The sequence below is a fragment of the Agelaius tricolor genome, unplaced genomic scaffold (assembly GCF_023055355.1).
Source record: "Agelaius tricolor isolate 1412-34295 unplaced genomic scaffold, bAgeTri1.0.p SCAF_34, whole genome shotgun sequence".
In the NCBI taxonomy this organism is placed as follows: domain Eukaryota; kingdom Metazoa; phylum Chordata; class Aves; order Passeriformes; family Icteridae; genus Agelaius; species Agelaius tricolor.
In genome coordinates this window covers 5,470,865-5,492,122 of record NW_027269294.1, presented here as the reverse complement: position 1 = coordinate 5,492,122, position 21,258 = coordinate 5,470,865, and the positions used below count along the sequence as shown (strand labels likewise).

The window sequence follows — 21,258 nt, the reverse complement described above, 5'->3', positions numbered from 1 at the left end:
AGAGGAGCTCTGCGTGCCTCACCTGCGTCAGCAGCTGTGACCAGCAGCAGGTACTGCTCCTTGGCCTCCCGGTCCAGGCTGCGCTCCAGGCGCAGCTCTCCGCTGCCCGACAGGGTGAAGGCCCCCTCCTCGTTGCCAGCCACCAGCACGTAGGTCAGCTTGCTGTTCAGCCCCTGGTCGTCATCCCTTGCCACGACCTACACAAGCAATGCACGCAGAACAGGAATCAAAGACTGTAACATTATATTGGGATAGAGGAAGCGTTCTCTGTGATAATAATCCAAATTAACGGGTTGCATTAATGCAAATGCTACAAGTATAAATCAGCTGTAATTGGAAACAAAAATACTTAACACCGTGGTGGTGGATTTAAAAGCGTAGTGTGAAAATACTAAATAGTTGATTATTTATTTTTCTCAAGTGTAAATACAGTAAGACTGTGTTGGGGCTCAGTGAAAACCTGGTATAAGCTAAGCTGTGTAAGAGAGCAAGCACTGCATGTCCTGCTGTCAGATTCCATTTATCGCTCTCTCAATATTTGGCACACAGCATCATCCCATATAGGCAACAACGAGATTGAGAGATTTGTTGCATGGAAGTTGAGAATGAGATGAGAGGATAGAGCAGACTCGTAAAGTCCCAGGGGAGGTGTGAGGATAGGCAGGGAAAACACAAACAGAACTCCAAAGAACAATATTAACTTTTGGTAACAAAAAACCCACCCATACACACAAAAAGGAAAACAAGCCAACAAAGACTGCAAATCCAATTAAAGCCAAGAGGCAACTTCTGCACTGTTTTGCCCCTTTTTAGTTTTGAAGGAAGGACACTGTGTATTAATACCATGTAGGCATGCCAGTAATGGTCAGAGACACATATTTATTGCTGAATAAATGTATGTACCCACCTGAAGGATAACTTTTGGGAGAGTCTCCAAATTCTCAGGGACATTCACAGAGTAGGGGGAAAGCTCAAATGTGGGGATGAAATCATTGACATCCTTCAGGACAATACTGACTGTCGTGGTATCAGTCCTGGGGCTGCTCCCACGGTCAGATGACTGAACAGTCAGCGTGTAGGAGGGCTTCTTCTCTCTGTCCAAAGGCTTGGCCACAGTGATCACCCCCGTCACGGAATCGATCCGAAACTCATTGCTGGCATCCCCGCCCACGATGGCGTAGCGGACCTGCCCGTTTGTCCCCTCATCTCCATCAGCAGCCAACACCTGGATTAAATCCGTCCCTGTCAAGGTATTTTCTGCCACCTCCACTTTGTAAAGCTTCTGGGCAAAGACTGGGCTGTTGTCATTAATGTCCAGGACGATGACCACCACATCCGCAGACGAAGAAAGCGACGGCTGGCCCTTGTCTGTGGCTACCACGGTCAAGGTGTAGTTGGCCACGGCTTCTCTGTCGAGCTCCCCGGTGAGCCTCACCTCCCCATCAATGGTGCCAATGCTGAACTTGTTTCCTGGAGGCGGGAGCAGGCTGTACTCGATGTAGCTGTTGGGGCCGCTGTCAGGGTCCGTGGCCTGCGCTCTGAACACCACCGTGTCTATGGGCGTGTTCTCCGGCACGTAGGTCAGCCTGGGTGAGATGAAGCTCGGAGGGCTGTCGTTCACATCCAGCAGGATGATGGACACTTGGGCTGTGCTGGTGTACCTGGAGGCTGGCAGGGGGGCCATGTCGTGGACTTGCACCACGAGGCTGTAGAAGGACTGGCTCTCCCGATCCAGGGGCTGCCAGATGCTCAGCACCCCGCGGCTGTCGATGCCGAACTGCCCCGCGCTGTCCCCAGAGGCGATGCTGAAGGACAGCTGAGAGTTGGGACCTGGTTGGGGAGGGAGAAGAAAGGTAGATAACATGATTTCATCCCACGGGTACCTCCTAAGTATCAATATTTCTGGCCTCATTTCCACAGGAAATTTTCGTTCATTTTCCCGCAGAAATAAGGACTGTACAACCATGTTGAGTGTTCAACCTCCTCACCACCATTTTTTGAATCCATCTGCTAATTTCAGCCAAAGTTTCACAGTGCAGCAGAAGCCTTGAAATTATTATTTTCTGACAAGATAACATACATGAAAGAGAGAGGGAGGATGTTCATTGAAGAGGCCACAGAGGGAACAATTGGCAGGGGTTCATCTCTGCTTTTCATTCAGCAGGAGCTCCACGGTGGCACCACAAATAATTTTTCCCCATCTACAAAGGTTAGGGATAAAGGATTTGAAGGGTTTTCCTTCAGAAACCAAGACTCAGTTGTTCTCTGCTCACTGAACATCTGGTTTCCTCCGTTCTTCCCAGTTCAACTAAGCAACGTTATTATTAATGTAATTATTTCATGAATTTTTCCACTCAATTAAAAAAAGCCACAAGCAGAAACTCCCAAGCCTAGCTGGAGCAAGCCAAGAGTGAATACTGGGGAAAGGTATGCTTCCCATATATGGCATGGTATTCCAAAATATCAAATGAACAGCCCTCACTCATCTCATGATCAAAACATAACCAGCAATTATGGTCAGGGGAGAGATTTATCATTCCAGTAAGGGAAATGCATCCTGAACCTGGGACAGGGCTGTGAAATATCCTTAAATATTCTTTGTGGGAAAAAAATGTGGACTACTGTGTCAATTCTACAGTTCACTCTAAACAACTAATTATTGGGAACATCCAAATGGAGAAAGTTCTCTCCTCCATCTATCTTACCCCTATTTTAATTAATTTCAAAAACTGCTCTTGCTTTGCGTATTCAAGACTGTGTTTAGGATTAGTAAATTAACCAACCATTAGCTACTAATTTACCTCTCAAACTAGCTTGTTCATGCAAAGAAAGCTGCCCACTTCACTGATTGCTGTGCATTTTGTCATTTTTACTCCAAAGCTCTTTTCTCTCTGAGTGAGTTGCTTTGATAATAAAATTATCCCTACATTAGATTAATCTCTGCTGTTTATTATGGTCAGACTTGAGAAATGTAGTTTTTTGAGTCTTTCCCCCAGTGGCTACTCATAAATTGGCATCTTTCTCTCTCTCTTTTTTCCTGTAGGAGTCAAATTATAAAATGAATAGAATCAAACAGGAAAGACAAAATATTTGAATGCAATTAAAGAAATTATTACATTTATCTGCCAGATATTAGTGTTTCTTCATTACTTTGATCAAGTGAAGGATGGTGAGAGTTTAATGCTACTCTGCTGTTTGTTCAGTTGTATTTTCAAATGACCAATTATATGTATGAAAGCCTTGACTTCAGTAAAGCACTTTTTTGGAGATGGGAAGGGCTTGGGCCCTGCAAAAGAAAATAACTTTAAAAAATACTCTATTTCCCCCTCTCCCCTCCAGTGTTTTCTGTGGTGCTTATTCCTAAGAAAAACTTGGTTTGTTATTCCTTATCTCACCTCCATGAACATTTCATTCTTTGTCCTGTATTCTCATAGGTCTCCATGCTGCTAATGCTTATATAAATTCAACTATGAAACAGAAGAATTGCCTAAATATCAGTGGAGCCAGGAAGGGCACTTAATGAACTATTCTCTATTTTAAACACAGCATGCCAAGCTGGCATTGTGCACCTCGTCCATCCCCCCTTCCAAGGCTTGGAGCTGGGCTTTTCTTAGGGAGAATGTAGGGACATCCTCCTTGCTGAACCTTAGGTTTATTTAATCTGAGGGTTCATCTGATAAAACTCTAAAAGGACAGACATGGAGTCACCAATTTCATGATAACGTTCTTCTAAAGGGTTTTGTTTCTGTTTTTATTTATTTACTAATATGACTAAAAAAAAAGAAACCCAACAAAACTGCTTCCCCCCTGCCATTCTATAAATACCTGTAGAATTCAGCTGGGAAATTACACCAGCTTTGCCTGGAGGAATACCTAACCAAAATTTTAACAAACTGACAAACATGCATCTGAGATTTTTCCTGTTAATTCTTTGTTAAAAAAAATAAAATCTGAGTTTCAAAATTAATCAGTTTACGGTAACTGAGTTTTGAGTATATATAATTAAATATCCAAGAGCTGTAGCTGATATTTGCTATGGACCTGTATATGAAATAGTCCAAGCTGAGATAAACAGCTGCTGTTTCCCAAGGAGCATGCTGAACAAGAAAATGAAAATGGAAGCATTTTCACTATCGCCATGTTTCTGTCTTTTACCAGTGTTTATCCTAAAACAACAGCCACACCTCATTATAAAACAAGGTCTTTTCAGAGCTCTTTCAAACTATAGGATCATGTAACATAAATAAGCAACGAAATTATATTTGTATTGAGTGCATTATCTGTGAGCACATGGAGAAGAGTATAATACTAGCACTAGCTATTTCTGTGCTCTAGATGAACATAAGACAACACAAGATAACAAGTTTGGGCTTGAAACAGAAACAACAATCGATCATAACATTTGCTTAAGTTACAGTCCTATGGGAGAACTCAACCTGGCATGCTCTTGGAATGATATTTCTGCCCTATTAATTTTAAATCCAGCCTGCTAGAAAAGCAAGCATGCCAGAAAATATAAAAGGCAAGATATCTGACTTCTCATTGCATTGCTCCTCAAGTACTCATTTGCCTGCTTGATAGCTGAGTGTGTGATGAATGTGAGCTGATATGTCAGTGCTATGGTATCGCTCCCATCCACTGTGCACAGATGGAAATTAATGTATGAGGTGCAAGAGAAAAGGAAAACAGACTTGTAATGGCAAAGTGAAATTAACTTCCAAAAAGGTTTGAAACCAAGTGCTGTAGTCCTGAAAGGAAAATAAGATATGAAAGAGGAGATAGACACAAACCCATTTATCTACAAGTCTGGAGGAACAATCCCTTCCCCAGGTATGCATGATACAAAAGCAAGCTCCTCCTCCAACTTGCTTAGTTTATGTAAAATAAAAGCCTTAACAAGTGTGGTGAAAGAGAAATTCATGCAAAAACAATCAGTACCAGAAAGTTATGACTTCTCATTTGTTGGCTTATCTTATGGAATCTCTTCTCCCTTCCTCAGCTCGATCTCAAAACCAGTTACAAAATTTTTACCATGGAAAGTTCCATCCATCAGCGTAAAATTTATCTCCCCACAAAAATCTTGGAGTCCAACAACTCAGCATTTCCTGAGGAAAAACTGCTTTGCTGAGCAACCTTGATAGGTTCAGTCAATTTAGGTACACAAAGAGGGATTCCCTGAAGCACATAGGTGCTTTGTCCTCGAAGCACATTTCAGTGAGAGACACTTCCATGGGCTCCACTGAGCCCCTGTCAAGTTGAGAGGAGACAGGGTTGCTCAACATGTCACAAAAATAACCTTCACCTGTAAAGTCACTGTGAGTTATGAGGAGTTTTGCATTCAGTTACACAGAGTAATGTCTGTAGACGCTTCAGAAAATGCGGTACACGATGGAATGTTGTTTATGCATTTTAAGGTCATGTTCTATAATTCTTCTTGTTTGGGCACAAGCTGTATGGCAAAATGGTTGAGCAAGCTATAAAAATTGTACCTTTTACACTCAACACATTAACACCCACTAGATCCCATAAATAATCTCAATATTAAAGCTTATTTCAATGGGAAATTTTCCCAAGATCTCTTCCAATGTGTTTTTTAACCTCCAATATCAAACGTGTATGATAGACTTCCCGACAGACTTAAAAGTTACAGTGCATTTAAGATCACTGCAGATAACATCTGATATTACCACAACCCTCTTCAGAATTCACAACAAACTTTCAGAAAAAAAGCTTGGCAGACTGAGGTCCAATTTAAATGTGAATTTAAGCGCACGAGAGCAGCAACTTATGGGTAGCCCTTTTTCGAGTAAGTCTTGTAACACTGAGGTGAAGGTGAGGTGAAGCACAGATTTAGGAGCACAGGCACGGAATGTCAGGGAACTCCTACCGTCATCGGCGTCGGTGACGCTGAAGTTGAGGATGGCGGACCCTGGGGGCAGGTTCTCCATCAGGGAAGTGCTGTAGGAGGCCATGCCAAACACGGGCGGGTTGTCGTTGACGTCCAGGATGTTGAAGTACACCCTGATGGCCGTGGACTGGCCTCCCCCATCCTCAGCACGGACAGTGAGGATGTAATACTGCTGGGCTTCGTAGTCCAGGGCCCGGGTGAGGTTGAAGACCCCAGTGACGGGATTCAGGAAGAAGATTCCCTCCTCATCATCCTCGCTTATGGTGTACGTGATCTCCCCATTGACGCCCGAGTCGTCGTCGGTGGCAAGAATGGCTGCCACCAAGGAACCTGAGTGGCACAACAGCAGAGCACCATCAGGCACTTGCAACAGGCAAGGGCCAGCTCAGCATCAAGCAGAGAAACTGAAGCCTCCCAGAGATCCCCTCCCAGAGAAACTGAAGCCTCAACACTGTCTGACTAACTATTGAAAAAAGTTTTTCAAGCTGGAAGAGACATCATATTCTTGCTTTTACTCAAAGAAATGGCCAGGAATGGTTTTTATCTTTATGCAGACTAGATATCAACAGGGGCAAAAATATCTTTTGTCCTGCTAGGCATTGCCTTCCTATGACTCAAAGGACCCTCCCTTTTCCGCAGACAATCACAAGTTCTGGAACCTTCTAGACATTTCTTTCCAAACGCAGAACCCAATATGTGAGTACAAACCGCACAAGCCAGCTCTGTTTTTTGAAACAGTGCCTTTGTAGGGTAACTGTGGTTAGAAAACTAGAAACCCTATAGGAGTCTGTTCTCCACTGTTTTCTGAAATTCAACGCCCTGTGAGCTTGTGCCAGTGTTTTCATTTCTGCATAGCTGACCTATCTGACTAGAGTTTAGAAATCAAGTGTCACTTTTTAGTACTTCGAACACTAATTATAATTAAGATCAGCTCATTTCCAAGAAAAGAAATCATTAGGTTTCCTTTCCCTGGAACCAGATGAACTACGTGCAGCACAGTTAACTACTTTCAAGCAACATGATAATGAAAACTGCTTAAATCATCAGAAAAAAGAAGAGTGCTGTAAACCCCTTTAATCCAGCTGGATATGCTGGTATCTTTCACACCCACTTGATGATCTCAAGCCTTAATGTTTCTTTAACTGCAAGGGGAACGGAGATTATTCTCTGGAATACAAAGTGGAACCTCAAAAGGGAAACCTCATGGTCCTTCCCCACTGGGTGAGCCTGCCAGCTGCTCCCAGACTTCTGGAGAGCAGAGCAGGAGAAGCTGCAGTACTTTAATACAAAATCAGCCTATTTCTTCCTTCAGCATCCATCACTGCTGAGCTGGGTATAAAGCACTAATGTACACCCTATAAACAATTAACAAGAGAAGTCTTATTTTAATGTGGAGGGAATTAGACTTGCCTTTTCCAGGGTTATTCCTGCTGAAACAGACTAAGACTCAGGGCTCTGAGAGAAAAGAGCATAGCTGGGGATCAGCAATCAAAGCACTCTGTGCTATACAGACATCTCAATTACTTCCAGATCAGATTCCTGAGGCACAGCTGATTGCACTGTAATTCTTTAATGCGAAACACCACCAAATTTTGGGACACGGACTGTGGGGCAGAGTGCAAAAGTTGGGAGGCTTGGGGTAACCTTAGTTGAAGACTCCCATGCTTATGAAAAGCCTAATAAAAGCTTAAAAGCTAGTACTGCACAATTTGCATCTCCTTGGTTTATTCATGTTTCAGAATAGTCTTCTACGATGCTACTGGCAGATACTGCTTTTGTACTAGCAATCTGTATAAAATCTTGGAAGCAATACTCATTTCTCACCTGGAGGCGTGTAATAGAGCCCAGTATTTGAAAACTTTTGATCTAAATACTTCTTAGGTTACAACTCCCCTTTGAAGCATCAAAAGGCGCTCCTGCATCCGAAACCAGCTTTAAACGAAGAAAACAACCACACGAGTATTTCCACGTCCTGTTTACCTGGAGTGGCATCTTCTGGGATGTCAAAGGAGTACACTGGCTTGGAGAACTTGGGGATGTGGTCGTTGACGTCGCTGACGGTGATGTTGATCCTCACATCTGAGGACTGCAGGCCGTCGTCGGCGCGCACCAGCAGGGAGTACTTGGAGCGGCGCTCGCGGTCCAGGCGCCGGGTGGCGATCAGCTCCCCTGACTCGGGGTCAATGTGGAAGCTATCGTCTGCACCACTGATGATGGTGTATGTCACCAGGGCATTGGCTCCCTAAGCCAGAACAGAAGTGGTCAGATCGCCTCGCTCGCCAGGAAAACCACATCATAACTCGCAGTGAGACAAGGATCGTTCCAGGAACGGCGCTCGGGGATTATTTTTCAGAACGGTTTCCTTTAATAAACAGCCTTCCTGCCCAGTCCCTGCTTCAGCCCCACATGCACACAGTTTTTATTTATGAGATGTGAAATGATGAGGTTACCCAGATACTTTGTGCTCCACTCTTCATCCAATCAATACCAAAAACTCTGTTACCTGTTTTAGTTTCAAACCAGCATCACTGAGCAGTGTGACTTCTTAAAACAAGAATAAACATTGATCCTTATTATCTTGGAAGGTTAAATTAAATCCCTGCCAGTGGGATCAGCTCTGCTTTTCTTGCTCTCTGGAGATGGGATGGAGGGAGCAGGAGAAGAAGGGAGGGAGGCATGGAAGCAGGGAGGACCTGGGGCAGCCATGTGGCAGCACTTCCAGCCACAGCTCGTGGTCAGGAGAAACTCATGGAGACTGTGCTTGCAGCAGGCCCTCAAAGGTCAGTTTCTGCATGGAAATCTATTTACCCATGTAAATAAAAAAACCCCAGAGTGACAAATCACACATCATTAACATCACAGCTCTGATCTCTTGGGTTGTGCTGCAAGTCAAAAGCATTTGCTTTTGGGTCACAAAATTTCATTTATTCCTGAGGGGGAAAAAAGAAGCATTCATGTGGACTTTGAGCATTTTGGTTGAAAGGAAAATTAAGGAAAAGTAATGTTACACAGAAAAATGTCATGTACTTCTTTTTGCAAGACAGGCTTAAGGACACCGAAGGTTTGGTAGCCTCTAACATCTGATACAGTACTCTAAACCCTGTGTGCTGATGGTGCCTGGAAATGCAAGCAGATTATTTACTGTGCCCTCCTCTGGTGCCAGGCCAGAGCTCAGGTTTGACAGCTGAAACCTGCTGCTGATGTGCCAGTAGCATTCTGCAATGAACAGCAGATCAAAGAGATAAGGTGGAAAGGAATTCTAGGGCTGTTTCAAATACTCCTGCCTAAAAAAGCAAATTAACAGGGATAAACACCTGCTTGTATTTGTGAGAGGAGAGACAAGTGTTAGTTACCTGACCTTACCAGAGTGCCCCGTACCAAACTTTCTCCCTGGGGTGCTCTTTCAAAGAGTCAGACTGAGCTAACTGATAAAAGCAAATTTAGAAAGAAAACAGGCTTCTGCAGGTGCAGTGCTCCATCTTTGTGCTCAGGTGTGCCATGGGGATGTCACAGGCTTTCCTCCAATTGTGTGGCTTAGCCATCACATCTCACGGGAATTTTCAGAGTGATCACATTCTTCACCCCACGTTTGACCAGCCAGTCCTTCTAACAGAGTGCAGCTAAAACCACAGCCATGTGCGATACTGGTTTATTCTCTGCCCTCAATACAAACCCTCCTCCTTCAAAAAGCAAGGGGGAATAAAAAGGTATCTCAGCCCAAAGCTGCACACCACTAGGAAATCTTGGACTCCTTGTATAGAGTTTGAGTTACAAATGTTCTGGCAGAGAAATTGAAATCATTCCTTTTGATAAAAACACTGACTGATTTCTCTCTAAGGTAACAAATCACTTCCCACTGGATGTGGGAATGTCATTATTCAGAAGGGGTAAGAGATCCGGGGCAGTTCAGGAATGGTTAAAAAGAGGCTGGAGCACTATTGCTATAATCTTAGATATATTTGCCATACCACACCACAGAGTGGTAGTTCAGTATTTACCACTTCCTAAAAGAAAGACAAGCAGCTAGAATTGTTGTTATACTAGTGCACCTTTCCAAAATCCTGGGTTTTGTCTGTGTATCAGGCTACTACTGGAAAATAAAGGGAAAACCAAAATATTTACAACACATTTGCACCATTCCCGGGGGTGTTCCCGTGGTTCCCTCTGTAGTAGTAAGATTAAGTACACCAATTAACAATCACAGGAAGATTAACCAAGCAAACACAAAAAAGGCCAGCAATAAAATTCTCCTAAGGAGGTTGAATCACCCTATTATTGGAAAACAAGAACTGCTTGCTGTTGTCAAGTGTAACTCTGTATTTTAATGACAACACAAACTTTTTGCATGATTATTTTGACTTTTTAGTTGTTTTCCTCATGGAAAGAAACAGTGCAAGCAAACAAAATTAACGTGATTAACATTTTTATAACTTAAGTTTCTAAAATAAATGAATGTATCAATAGCATGGTAGTTTCTTCATAGTACCTTAGTTGCAGCATTCTCATAATAATGAATCTCAGAGGGCAAAACTCTTTTGCAAACCAATTCATGTACAGAGCACACATTTTATCATTATTTCTTTTCTCTGGTTTTTGGTAAAATAAAACCTTCTTTTGGAAGGGATAATATTGATCTTTGTTAAGTCTAGTCAAAGGGAAAGCAAGCATTATCAGAGTTTCACTTGTTCTCCAAGGCTTGTCTCAGATTAATTTTATTGCACACCTTGGAACTGGGCTCAACTACAACACCTTGGTTCCAAAGTTAGCTTAGAGCTCCACAATGCTGGACAGAACTTTGTGAATGACTGCCATGATTCCTAAGGCCAAGCTCACACAAAGGGATGAAGAAAACAGGCAAAACCATGTCCAGAATTGCACTTTTAGCACCAATATTCAGAACTGAAATCGTGCTCCTACCTCATCAGCATCCATGGCGGTCAGCTGCAGTATTTTAGATCCATCCCCTATGTTCTCCTCTACAGTCAGGTCAAGCATGTCTGTGGGGAATACTGGTGGGTTGTCATTGATATCCTGAAGTGTTATTTCTACCTGTAAAAAGGAACAGGAAAAAAACTGGAATGAGCACTGGACATGGATTGAACCTGAACATTACTAATAAAATAATTCTGAAAGAAATCAGGTAAATTGCTCTTAATCACATGAATTAGCACATTCCCAAATCACACCAACAATAGGAAAAGCTCGTCTGGATATTAAAATTCCACATTGTTATAAAATACTCCTAGGAAAACCTCTAACACAAATAAAGTTAATTTGACTTGTTGATAGCAACTGATTTTAAATGGTCCTAGCCTAGTTTATACTGGAAGAGATCCACTGATAGACTGTCATTGTAATCCTCAAAGTCAGCCCCTGGAGAGGAACTGCCAAGTGCCGGGGCAGGAGATCGTTCAACCATTAAATGCTGCCTGACATAAAGATGAGGTGGTGTAAAATTCTCTCTGAAATGTTTATATATTGGCAACTCTCCGTTCCGAGAGGGGGGAAAAAACACCCTTGCACTTAATATATTTTATAACAAATAATCTGCTTTTCTCTCTCTCTCCAAACTCTCCTCTAATTGCAAACATAAACGTTGCTTTAGGAGCACCCACTAGCCTTCTACTCTCCTCGACTATCCAAAACTCAACAAACGTTCTTTTCACATGCCATATTTGTATGCCTTTCCAAGTAAGAATGATAGTTCCTGAAAGGTTGTTTTGTGATCTTTATCCCTAGTTTTTCATAAGCAAGATTGCTGCCCTGCTGATGCTAATTCAAAAAGATGCAGAGCTACATTTACTCTTGTTGCTTGGTCTGGAATGTAATATACCAAAATAGAAAAAGAAGACACAGCTGTTTTATATTTATCATGGAAAAAAAAGTATGGTTTTGGACCCAAAATAATAAACAGTCACCAAACTCTGAAGGCCCACTAAGGAGAAAATTAGTAGCTGAAAGAACTGAGGAACAGAGACAGGTAAAAGGCAAAGGTACGGATGACTTAAAGGTGGTACCTGGACTGACAGACAAAATTTTATTTATGCTACAGTATCTGCTATGTCCTTATCCACAAAGACTCTCCAGGCACTCAGTTGAAAACGTATGGACTGGGCTGCTCTGGATATAACCAACACAGGCACTTCTGGTGATGCAAAGTCTATGATTCCTGCTGTTTCTTGTCCCCTGTCATAACATTTTCTTCTCTGTTCTGTTTTCATAGGGACCACCAATTGCCAAACTGTTCTGACTCGATCACCAGGATGATCCCAAACACAGAGGAAATATTATATTATTATTAGTGTAATATTAATATAATAGTATATGTGCTGGAAGTGGGGACAGAACAAGGGTCTTTTACAGAAGGCTGTTACTTACTTATCCCCTATTTAGTCCCTTTGGAGACTCAAAAATGGTACACAAAGCAATTCACAGCCTGAGACAGATCAACCCAGAAGGTTTTATTGTTAAATTTATATCCCTGACAGCAGAAGCAGAAGGAGTTCTGAGCAGAGCATCGTGAGCTGTGATTGACACAAACTTTTGAAGAAGCCAGCCTAGGTTGGTTTTCAAGGAGACTAGGTGACAATTAATCACAGAAACGGGAGGGATGTGGTAGAAATGACAGATGAAGGATTTTGCCAGCCCTCCTTGCCCATGGAACTGGCACAGCACACTCCTGCTTTCCTCCCCAAAGTGCAGCATTTCCCCAGACAGGGCTTCAAGGTAAAGCAGCTGCACAGCTCTGTGATTCATCTACTCCTACCATACATGTCATTCACAGCTAATGTTTCAGCTGCAAGTGACATTTCACCACCAGAACCCATTTTCATGATGAGAAATTGCCCTTTGTACAAATGATATGAAAAATATGTGACAGCTTCTGGGGGGTTTGGGGTAGGAGCTGTGCATTGCCTACAGCTTGAATAATGTGAAATAGTGAGGATCCAAGAACACAGATGGCTAAGGGTTGGGGGGACAAATAAGTTAATTATAAAATCAGATTCCAGAGAAGTGAAAAAAAGAAGAATAAAAGAGGTAATTTTATTCTGAAAAATCAGTTCAAAATCAAACAAAGAAGCTGCATTTTATACTGAAGATGTGCTTTAGATAGTGGAAAAATAAGGAATTCTCAAATAAGGATCAGAATTTTTTAGAAAAGAATGCAGCATTTTAAAAGAGCATTTATACCATGATTTATTACTTATCCACAAGGTTTAGATAATGTGTATTGCTTCCTAATTCACCATTGGCTAAGTCCAATTAGCATCTGTGTCTGAAGCTATCTTTTTACTTCTGCTAGAATTTACTACTTCAGCTTCCAAACAGAACTGCAGACCTGGGGAGTCAGATCCTTGGACGCAACTGTTTGCAGAAATTTCACTGAAGTAAGCACAGAATCACAGAATGGTGTGGGCTGCAAGAGACCTAAAAGATGATGCAGCTCCACCCACCCTGCCAGGGATGAGGACGCCACTCACCAGACCAGGTTCCTCAGGGCTCATCCAGCCTGGTCTAAGGCATCTATGAAAAAAGATTTGAGAAAAAACTTCACATTTTCCCTAAAAAAAGAGTCTGTTGCATTTCATTTAAGAGAGGATCCTGAATGAGATCGGATGTAAACTGAATATCCAGGAGCTCACAAATTAATTTCACTTTGAAATTATTCCATAAATTCCAACATGAAGCAAAAGTCCACAGGAGAACCACAACCACAAAGTCTCCCATTGCCACAGGGCACTGGAAGATGGCAAAGTATCTTATCACACCTTTACTGGAGAAGAAAAAGAAAAGAGAAAATTCCACAAAGCTTTAATCAAAGATCTAAACTAAACCTTTTCCCAACCAACTTCTTTCTAATCCCACTTCACATTTGCATGAAGAAATTGACGTGTGTCGCTTTAGGAAGTACATGGTTTGATTATTTATCCTGAGGCACTAATTAAAAATTAAGTGTAATTCTGCCCTGGACTTAACAAAGGCAAGACAAGGTGGCCATGGTGGTGTCACCAGCTGTTTGCACCACAGGAGTCACATTCCAAAGAGTCCCACAGATGATGTCCTGATCTCAGCACACAGGATTCTCCCAGCTCACACTGGTGGCAAACCACCCACCAGCAACAGCAGCAAGTACAAAAACAAATATCCAGGAAAGCAAAGGCCTTGTAACCTCAAATACACCACAGGATGGAACACAAGGGTGTGAAGGGATTTCTCCAAACCTTGGAAGGAAGGAACCATTACATGCCAGTAGGACTGCAGGAAGCAACGTGCCCAGGCTACAGGGAAAGTGGTAATTGCCACCTCCCTGTCCAAATCTATCCAAAATGAGGAATATTCTTGCCTGACCTCAAACTCATCACTCAGCACAAATCCAGGATGCAAAGGCAGACACAAACCAAGCACCTCACAGCACTCCAAGTACTGCACTATGCAACAAAAATTTCTGCCGCTTTCCATCTGACAAATCCTCAATTCATATTTGTACCAACAGCAACTTTAATACGGGACCCAAAAGATCTCCCTGCCCTTCAGAGGACTCAAATATTATAAAACATGGAAACAGCAAAGATAGTTAAGCATCTTTGCACCTTTTTTATTCTCTAACTTGCCCTCTCCTGTGGTGCAGGCACTGAGGGATAGGGGCTTAGCTCCTCTGAACAGCCTTGAATGTCTGCAGAAGCCATGAGAGCACAAATAGTTACAGACTCTCCTAAATCTGTTAAGACTGTGATGGAAAATTGATTAATAGATTCATAATATTGTCTTGCTTTTGTTGTTCAAGGGAAAATGAAAAAAAAAAATCAGAAAACTTTGGTCAATCTACATACACATCCACAAAATCACTCTACTTTTGTACAAATTCTAGTACAGTGCTTTTCCTTCACACATTTAATACGTGTAGAAAAAAAGACTGAAAATCAAAGCTTTCCCTCAGAGCTTATTCTTCAGACAAATACACATTGTTTATTTACCAACCCTTGTAAAGTAAACACAGTAATTTTACATATCAATTTCCACGCAAACCATCTTTGTGTGGGTTTTTTTATTAGTTTTAATTTGTGTGCTTGCTTTATGTTTGACTCAAGCTAAGATGCAAAAACAGAGGCATACAACAAACCACAGAGATCTGCAATATAGAAAGCCAAACAATACCACAAATTTCCCTGTGCATGAATCAAATTTCTCCTTCACAGGCTTAATAACATTCTCACAATAACTCCCTGCCCCTGCCACAGTTACAGATGGCCAGCCCATCCTCATCTGTGACAATTTGATTGCTGCAGCCTGTTGTCACAGACATTTTAAAAGCAGAGGAAGTATTAATTGCCTTGATCTTGTTAGGATTCTTATTTGCTGTTCAAATTAGCCTCTTGTGTTTTTGGGGGTTTTTTTCTCCCTAAACAAATTCAGAACAGATTGAGGCAGGGCAGCACTCACCTCCAACAGTTCTGCCACAATTTACTCTGAATGTAGATGTTAGAAAAATAGTGCTTTCTCCATTCAGATAAACCTCAGCTGTTAACAGATATAGGAATCATATCAAAACCTCAAATTTTAAAGCACACTGATCTATTAAAGAATTTAAGACAAACTGTTCTTCAGCTTATTTAAAATAATTTGTTGAACTAAGCTGCTAAAAGATGAAGTTTCAATTCTCAGAGCAGAAAAACCAATTCCACTTCAAAAATACCAGGTAACTATTACTGAACAGGCTAGACAAGTTCCAGGCTCAACATAAAAAGCTTAAAATGAGAGTTCTATTCTGGAAAAAGAAATTATGTTAGTGGCTGGGTTTATGAGCTACAAAAGGTATGTAAAATAAAACATACCCTGCAAGGCAATGTGCCAAATTCTAACCAATCATAACACCTTCCATAAACCAATGGGTTCACTTGGCCAGACCCTATCCTTCTGTTTTACTACAGTTATTAACATTTATTCCAAACTCAGGAGGGTTTACAGACAGAACAGCTCTCTGAAGTTCTTCCACCTATCAAATGACGATGAGAAGAGGAAAAAAGATGACACAGGAAACATGAATGAGCTCACGTGGCAGCAGCAAGTTTCCCTGGAAGTCCCCAAAGAGTAATTCTTGCTTGGAGCCACGCTATCCATGGCACAGAGTGGATCAGAGATCTATAGATAGAACACGAGCTGAGGGAGGAGGGAGCAACTCCCAGATGCCTCACGCCTTCCATGCCTCTTCAAAAGCTACAACTATTTGATTAAAGATCAAACAGAGTGCAGAGGCAACAGCTTTTCTTTCCATTTATATGGTGTTGAGTCATTCTTCTTCCCTTTGCTGGCTGCCTCTCTCAGGAGATAGCCTCTAGTAATCCACGAGCAGCATCCCCACAAATCACCCTGGAGACTTTTGTTTATGCCTAAGCCATCAGATGATCCTTCATCTTAAAACAAAATTAAGGAGCTTTTTCTTCTTTGCTGGAGAACACAGCAGCACATTATCCATTTGAACTGAATAAAAGTGAAAGGATTTTATTTCCCCCTCCCTTGGTAAATATTCTAAGTAATATCACTCATGATAATAAAAGGAAAGAATACAACTATTAATTCACCCCATCCATGTAACTGACTGAAGAACCTGGCCAACACGACTTTTTTTTTTCCTTGTCTTCATCAGTTCATTCTTCTTCATCCAGCAAACAATGATTCTCTAATCCTTGAAAACACACATGGATGGGTAGATTCCTTTTTTAAATTGATGTGAGGAATCAGACTGGCCACTCACACCATGAAGGTGTGGTTACACTCAGTGCTGGAGGAGCAGTGCATGGGTGCTTCCTCCAAACTGCAGAGGCAAGGGAATGGGGACATAAAGGATCAGAGTACAATGCATGTCTGGAAATACATATTCAGGAAAAAAAAGAAGAAAAATCCTCTTTAAATAAATATATAAATATATATAAATAAATATAAAACCCCATAGCTCATCTTGAACCAGTTTCCCACCTTGCTCTAAATCACTGGGAAACAGTAAGTTTGAGGGTAAAAAAAATAAACACTCATGCTTTGAAAATTACTTGAATACCCAGTGATAGCAGAGCTCAGGAAGGTGAAAAACCTGAACTACTGATCATGCACATTTACAATTTCACAACAAGATGGAAAGCCCATTTATAAAGGAAATATCTTGGGACAAGGCAATAGCTGAGGCTGAATGAGGCATCTGAATATCCCATTTTCCAGGAGGCAAACAATCCCAGTGCATGCTAGCACAATAAAAATCACATTAGTCCATTGTGCTGCAGGCCAGCAAACCTGTTAAATAGAAATGTAATGTTGTTAAGAACCCCACTATTAACAGGGGGAAGATTGCAGCTGGGGAGTAAATGTGGGGGAAAAGTGCTAAAAAGGCACTGGTTGGGAAAAAAAAAGAAATTTAAAAAGCCAGGTTTAGAAGACTTAATTCTGATGTCTGAGGTCAAGCTTGATGAAACACAGGATGTGAAAGCTGTCCAAGGCCCCACCACTGCCCACTTCGGTTGCCCCAAAGCAAATAAAACATCAACCCTGTATACAAGTCAGCAGTATTTTAGAATAGAGATTATAGAAATATTTCCTTTTACTCACAGAATCAGGAATTACTATTGATTATCAGCCTTGAAATTGTTTGGAAACTTAGGGCTCAATGCACTTTGGAAAGATGCTTTGCTTTGTCCATTAAACAAACATGCATGGATCCTTATAAATATTATTATGATTAACATGCAGTGCTGGAATTTTCCAAGTAATTTTAATCTGTGGGGTCCAATTCCAGCATTTTAACACTGCAGAACCCTGCTGGATTTAATATCCTGTTATGTAAAGTTTAGTAGGGTGACTTGATGTGTTTCAACCAAGACACTTTTATAAAGCATCATTATAAAATTCTGGGAGATCAGAGTGATCAAAGCCACTGGAATTTAATGGACATTATCAGGAAAATCCTAGAATGACAGAATAATTGGCTTAGAAAGGACCCCTCAAGAGCAGGCTCTCTGCAATGAGCAGGGACATCACCTAGACCAGGTTGCCCAGAGCCCCATCCAACCTGGCCCTGAATGTTCCCAGGGATGGGACATCCACCACCTGTCTGTGCCACTGTTTCACCACCCTCACTGTGGAAAATTTCTTCCTCATACCTAAATCAGGTGTAAATCTGCTTTCATCATCGTCATTTAAAATAAAAATTCAAAAAGAAGCTACTTCCTTCTGTTGTGCCTAAGAAATATTGATCCTAGTGCTGTAAAAATAAGGTGATATAGTTGTTTCATTTTCTCTCCCTTTTTTTTTCCCCCCTATCTGTTAAGGTGACCACTGGGACTTGCACTGCCTGGAGTCTTGATTAAATGTTTCACTGCATCCAGAACACTTCATCATGCAGCATAGCCAAAATCTATTATGGCTTGCAAGTGACTCATACTTGAGCTATGAGAAAACCATAATAAAGAGCATTTTACATAAAAATGCCCAAAAGGTTGGTAATTCAATCTTGATTCTAAGTAGTATGCAAGGTCTCTGCATCCAGCCTGTGCAGACAATAAGGCATTGTCTGGAAATGTGTTACCTACTGTGGTTACAGCTAACTTTTTTTGCCAAAGTCCAGATGAAAGACACTGAAAAGAAACAATCTTGTCCCAGAAGAAGGCCACCAGCCAGGACAGGACACTAACACATTTCCAACACAGAAGATTAAAAATAAAGTTTTCCTAAAGGCAAAGCAAGCAATGCTAAAATTCTAATTCTTTCTGAAATCAGTATTTTTAAGGTAATTTAAGCACTACATTTTCTGCTGCCTTAAAAGAGACATGGTCTCACATGCAGCAGAGGGAATTAAAACTGGATTAGGGAAAGCACTACTCAAACCTTGGCAAATTTAACAAAGTAACAGCATGCTGACTTTAAAGCACACATCAAAACATAGGGAATCATAAACATGGAAAGACAGTATGATCCAGCTTCACAGCAAATGAGAGATAAACATCAAATTGATACAAGGGACAGAACTGATAAGAAATGCCACCAGCAGAGTAGTTATTTTCCCCCTTCCCTCACCACCAGAACCATAATGAAATGCAGGTTATTTTGTCAGGACTGGTTAATGAGTAACAGGTATAGCTCAGTCAATATTCACACAGATTTAAAACCAGATTGATTGTAGGGATGAGTTCCCTCGAACTCTATTTCGGCAGCACTAATTAGCACACCTGGACCTCCCCCAGGCCTGCCCAGGAACTGCAACCCAGTGGCACCAAGGCAGAGCTGGGCTGGCACTGAGGACCTTGAAAAACTCCTCCACCCACCCATCCTTTCCATGGATGCTGGATATGCACGCACACATGGCCCTACAGCATTTCCCCAGATAAAAGGGGGGACTTTCTCATAAAGACATTGCTCCTTCTGCACCTAGTACCACCTCTGGTCACAAACTCACCTCCAAATACCTGCCAAACCAACACAAACACTTGGAAAACCTTGCTAGTGAGGGTTTTTTGGGGTTTTTTTTGGATTTTTTTTTTCTTAAAGCAGTATACATTTGGGACCCATTTGGCTTATAACTTTGCATTTAATTAAATGAGTTCTACTGCCATGTAATAAGAAATGGATTGAATCAGTAAGAACACTTCAGTCTGTGCCAGAAAATAATAATAAAAAAAAAAGGATAAAGTCAGAAAATGCAAGCATTAGAAGTTCAAGAATGGGAATGTCACACCTCTAAATTAAATAAATCACCTAATTAAACTTACAGGTGTGACATTTAAGACACATGCAGTCATCAGGACGATGTGACAAATCCATCCCATCACTGAAGGCTGCCCAAACAGCAAATGAAAACCTCTTCACTCAGAGCCATGGCAGAAAAAGCACTGCTACAGACACTAAGACACTATATTCCCTTGCACTCACAGGAAACAATCTGATATTTGAGATATAGTTAAGATTTATTTAAGGTACAGGACTGAATGCTGACTGATGTTCTGCAGTTTTGAGGGTTTCATATGTGCACCTTCCTGAGAAGAATCCCTCGAAGAACCTAAATAGCCTTTAGCCAATAAAACACAGAAGTCCAACGTGTTACTTTCCTGTTTCACATTTAGAAGTACAAAGCCATTTTATAGAAATGACTAAAGGTTTCCCCCCCACCCACAGCACTGCTAGCAGGGAACTGTCAGGGCTAGAAATTCCAAATATTTCTGCATCCTCCTACAAATTTCAGGCAAATGCCTCCCTCACCATATTGCTCTTTTGCAGACTACAGGCTTGTGCAGCAGCTTCACATCTGGTGTCAGGGAGGGCCCCTTCCCTTCCCTGTGGCCACAGGCCACTTGAGGTCAGAACAGCTTTATTTCTGTGGCCACAGCTGGACCTTTTCATGTGGCTGCCCTCAGCAGAGCCAGCTGGCAAAACTGAGGCTACAGTGGCAGGGTCAAGAACTTCAACCCACTGGGCACACCAGCCCTCCCTTATTCAGAATTTTTATTTAGGTAGCTGGACCTTCAGGCATATCTTTCTTTCCCCATTTATCTTTTTGGTCCACCATGGCCATGGAACCTTTAGTACCATTATTAAGAATATCCCACATGAGTGCAGCAGCCTAGGGTTATGTCTGTTGGACCAACTCTTATACCTGGACCAAAAAACAAAGTCCTACAAGCCTCCAAAATCTAGTTTTTCCCCCCAACTAAATTTAATATGTCTACATTATCTCTTCTTGAAATAATTGCTGCTTCTGGTGATGAGGTTTTGCAATAAAGCCCTTGTTGAAGCTGAATAAAAACCTCTATATTAGTCTTTTACCAAACCATGAAGATTCAAGTTCACATATAACTAAAAGCTTTCATCTCCAAAAGTTCTAAATTCTAAATAAATAAATTCTAAATAGCTGAATAACACATTTCTTCTGGCCCAGGAATGTGAAAGGTGGATCAAACTCCACTTACAGAGTTCTTCATGTCAGCTAAGAATTTTTGTTTCCCTCACTTACCTTTTGAGTTTTCTTAGCTGTTGTACCTTGGATTTGACACAGCAAATTTAGAAAATCAAACATTAAGGACTAATTAAATGGTCTTTAAAAAGACCTTTTGAAACATGTCATTTCAGCATATCTGTAAATACACACATGGCCTTGTGCACTGAAGAAAAATCGAGTAAAAAACCCCAGAGTTTCACAGAATTAGCTGGAACAGTGGGCTTTATGTGGGATTCTTATAGTCATCTTCCTTAATAAAAAATATGAAGTGTTTTATTTGAGCATAAATTCAGAGATTTTACTTTCATTGGTTCCTAAACATCCCCTACATCTTCCCTAGATGCAGCACCTACATCAAACTATGCAGTTAAGCTCT

At 41.4% G+C, this 21,258-nt stretch overlaps 1 protein-coding gene across 1 annotated transcript in view; it reads right to left on the bottom strand.

The window, feature by feature from the left end:
- The window catches only part of FAT4 (FAT atypical cadherin 4), a 132,397-nt gene that overhangs the window by 49,458 nt on the left and 61,681 nt on the right, over positions 1-21,258 (bottom strand). The window contains exons 2-6 of the mRNA XM_071452390.1: positions 10,826-10,957; positions 7,889-8,150; positions 5,888-6,238; positions 908-1,830; positions 23-197 (exon numbers count right to left, since the gene is read on the bottom strand). Of these exons, the coding sequence (XP_071308491.1) occupies positions 23-197; positions 908-1,830; positions 5,888-6,238; positions 7,889-8,150; positions 10,826-10,957 (1,843 nt within the window). The remainder of the gene's footprint in view (positions 1-22; positions 198-907; positions 1,831-5,887; positions 6,239-7,888; positions 8,151-10,825; positions 10,958-21,258) is intronic.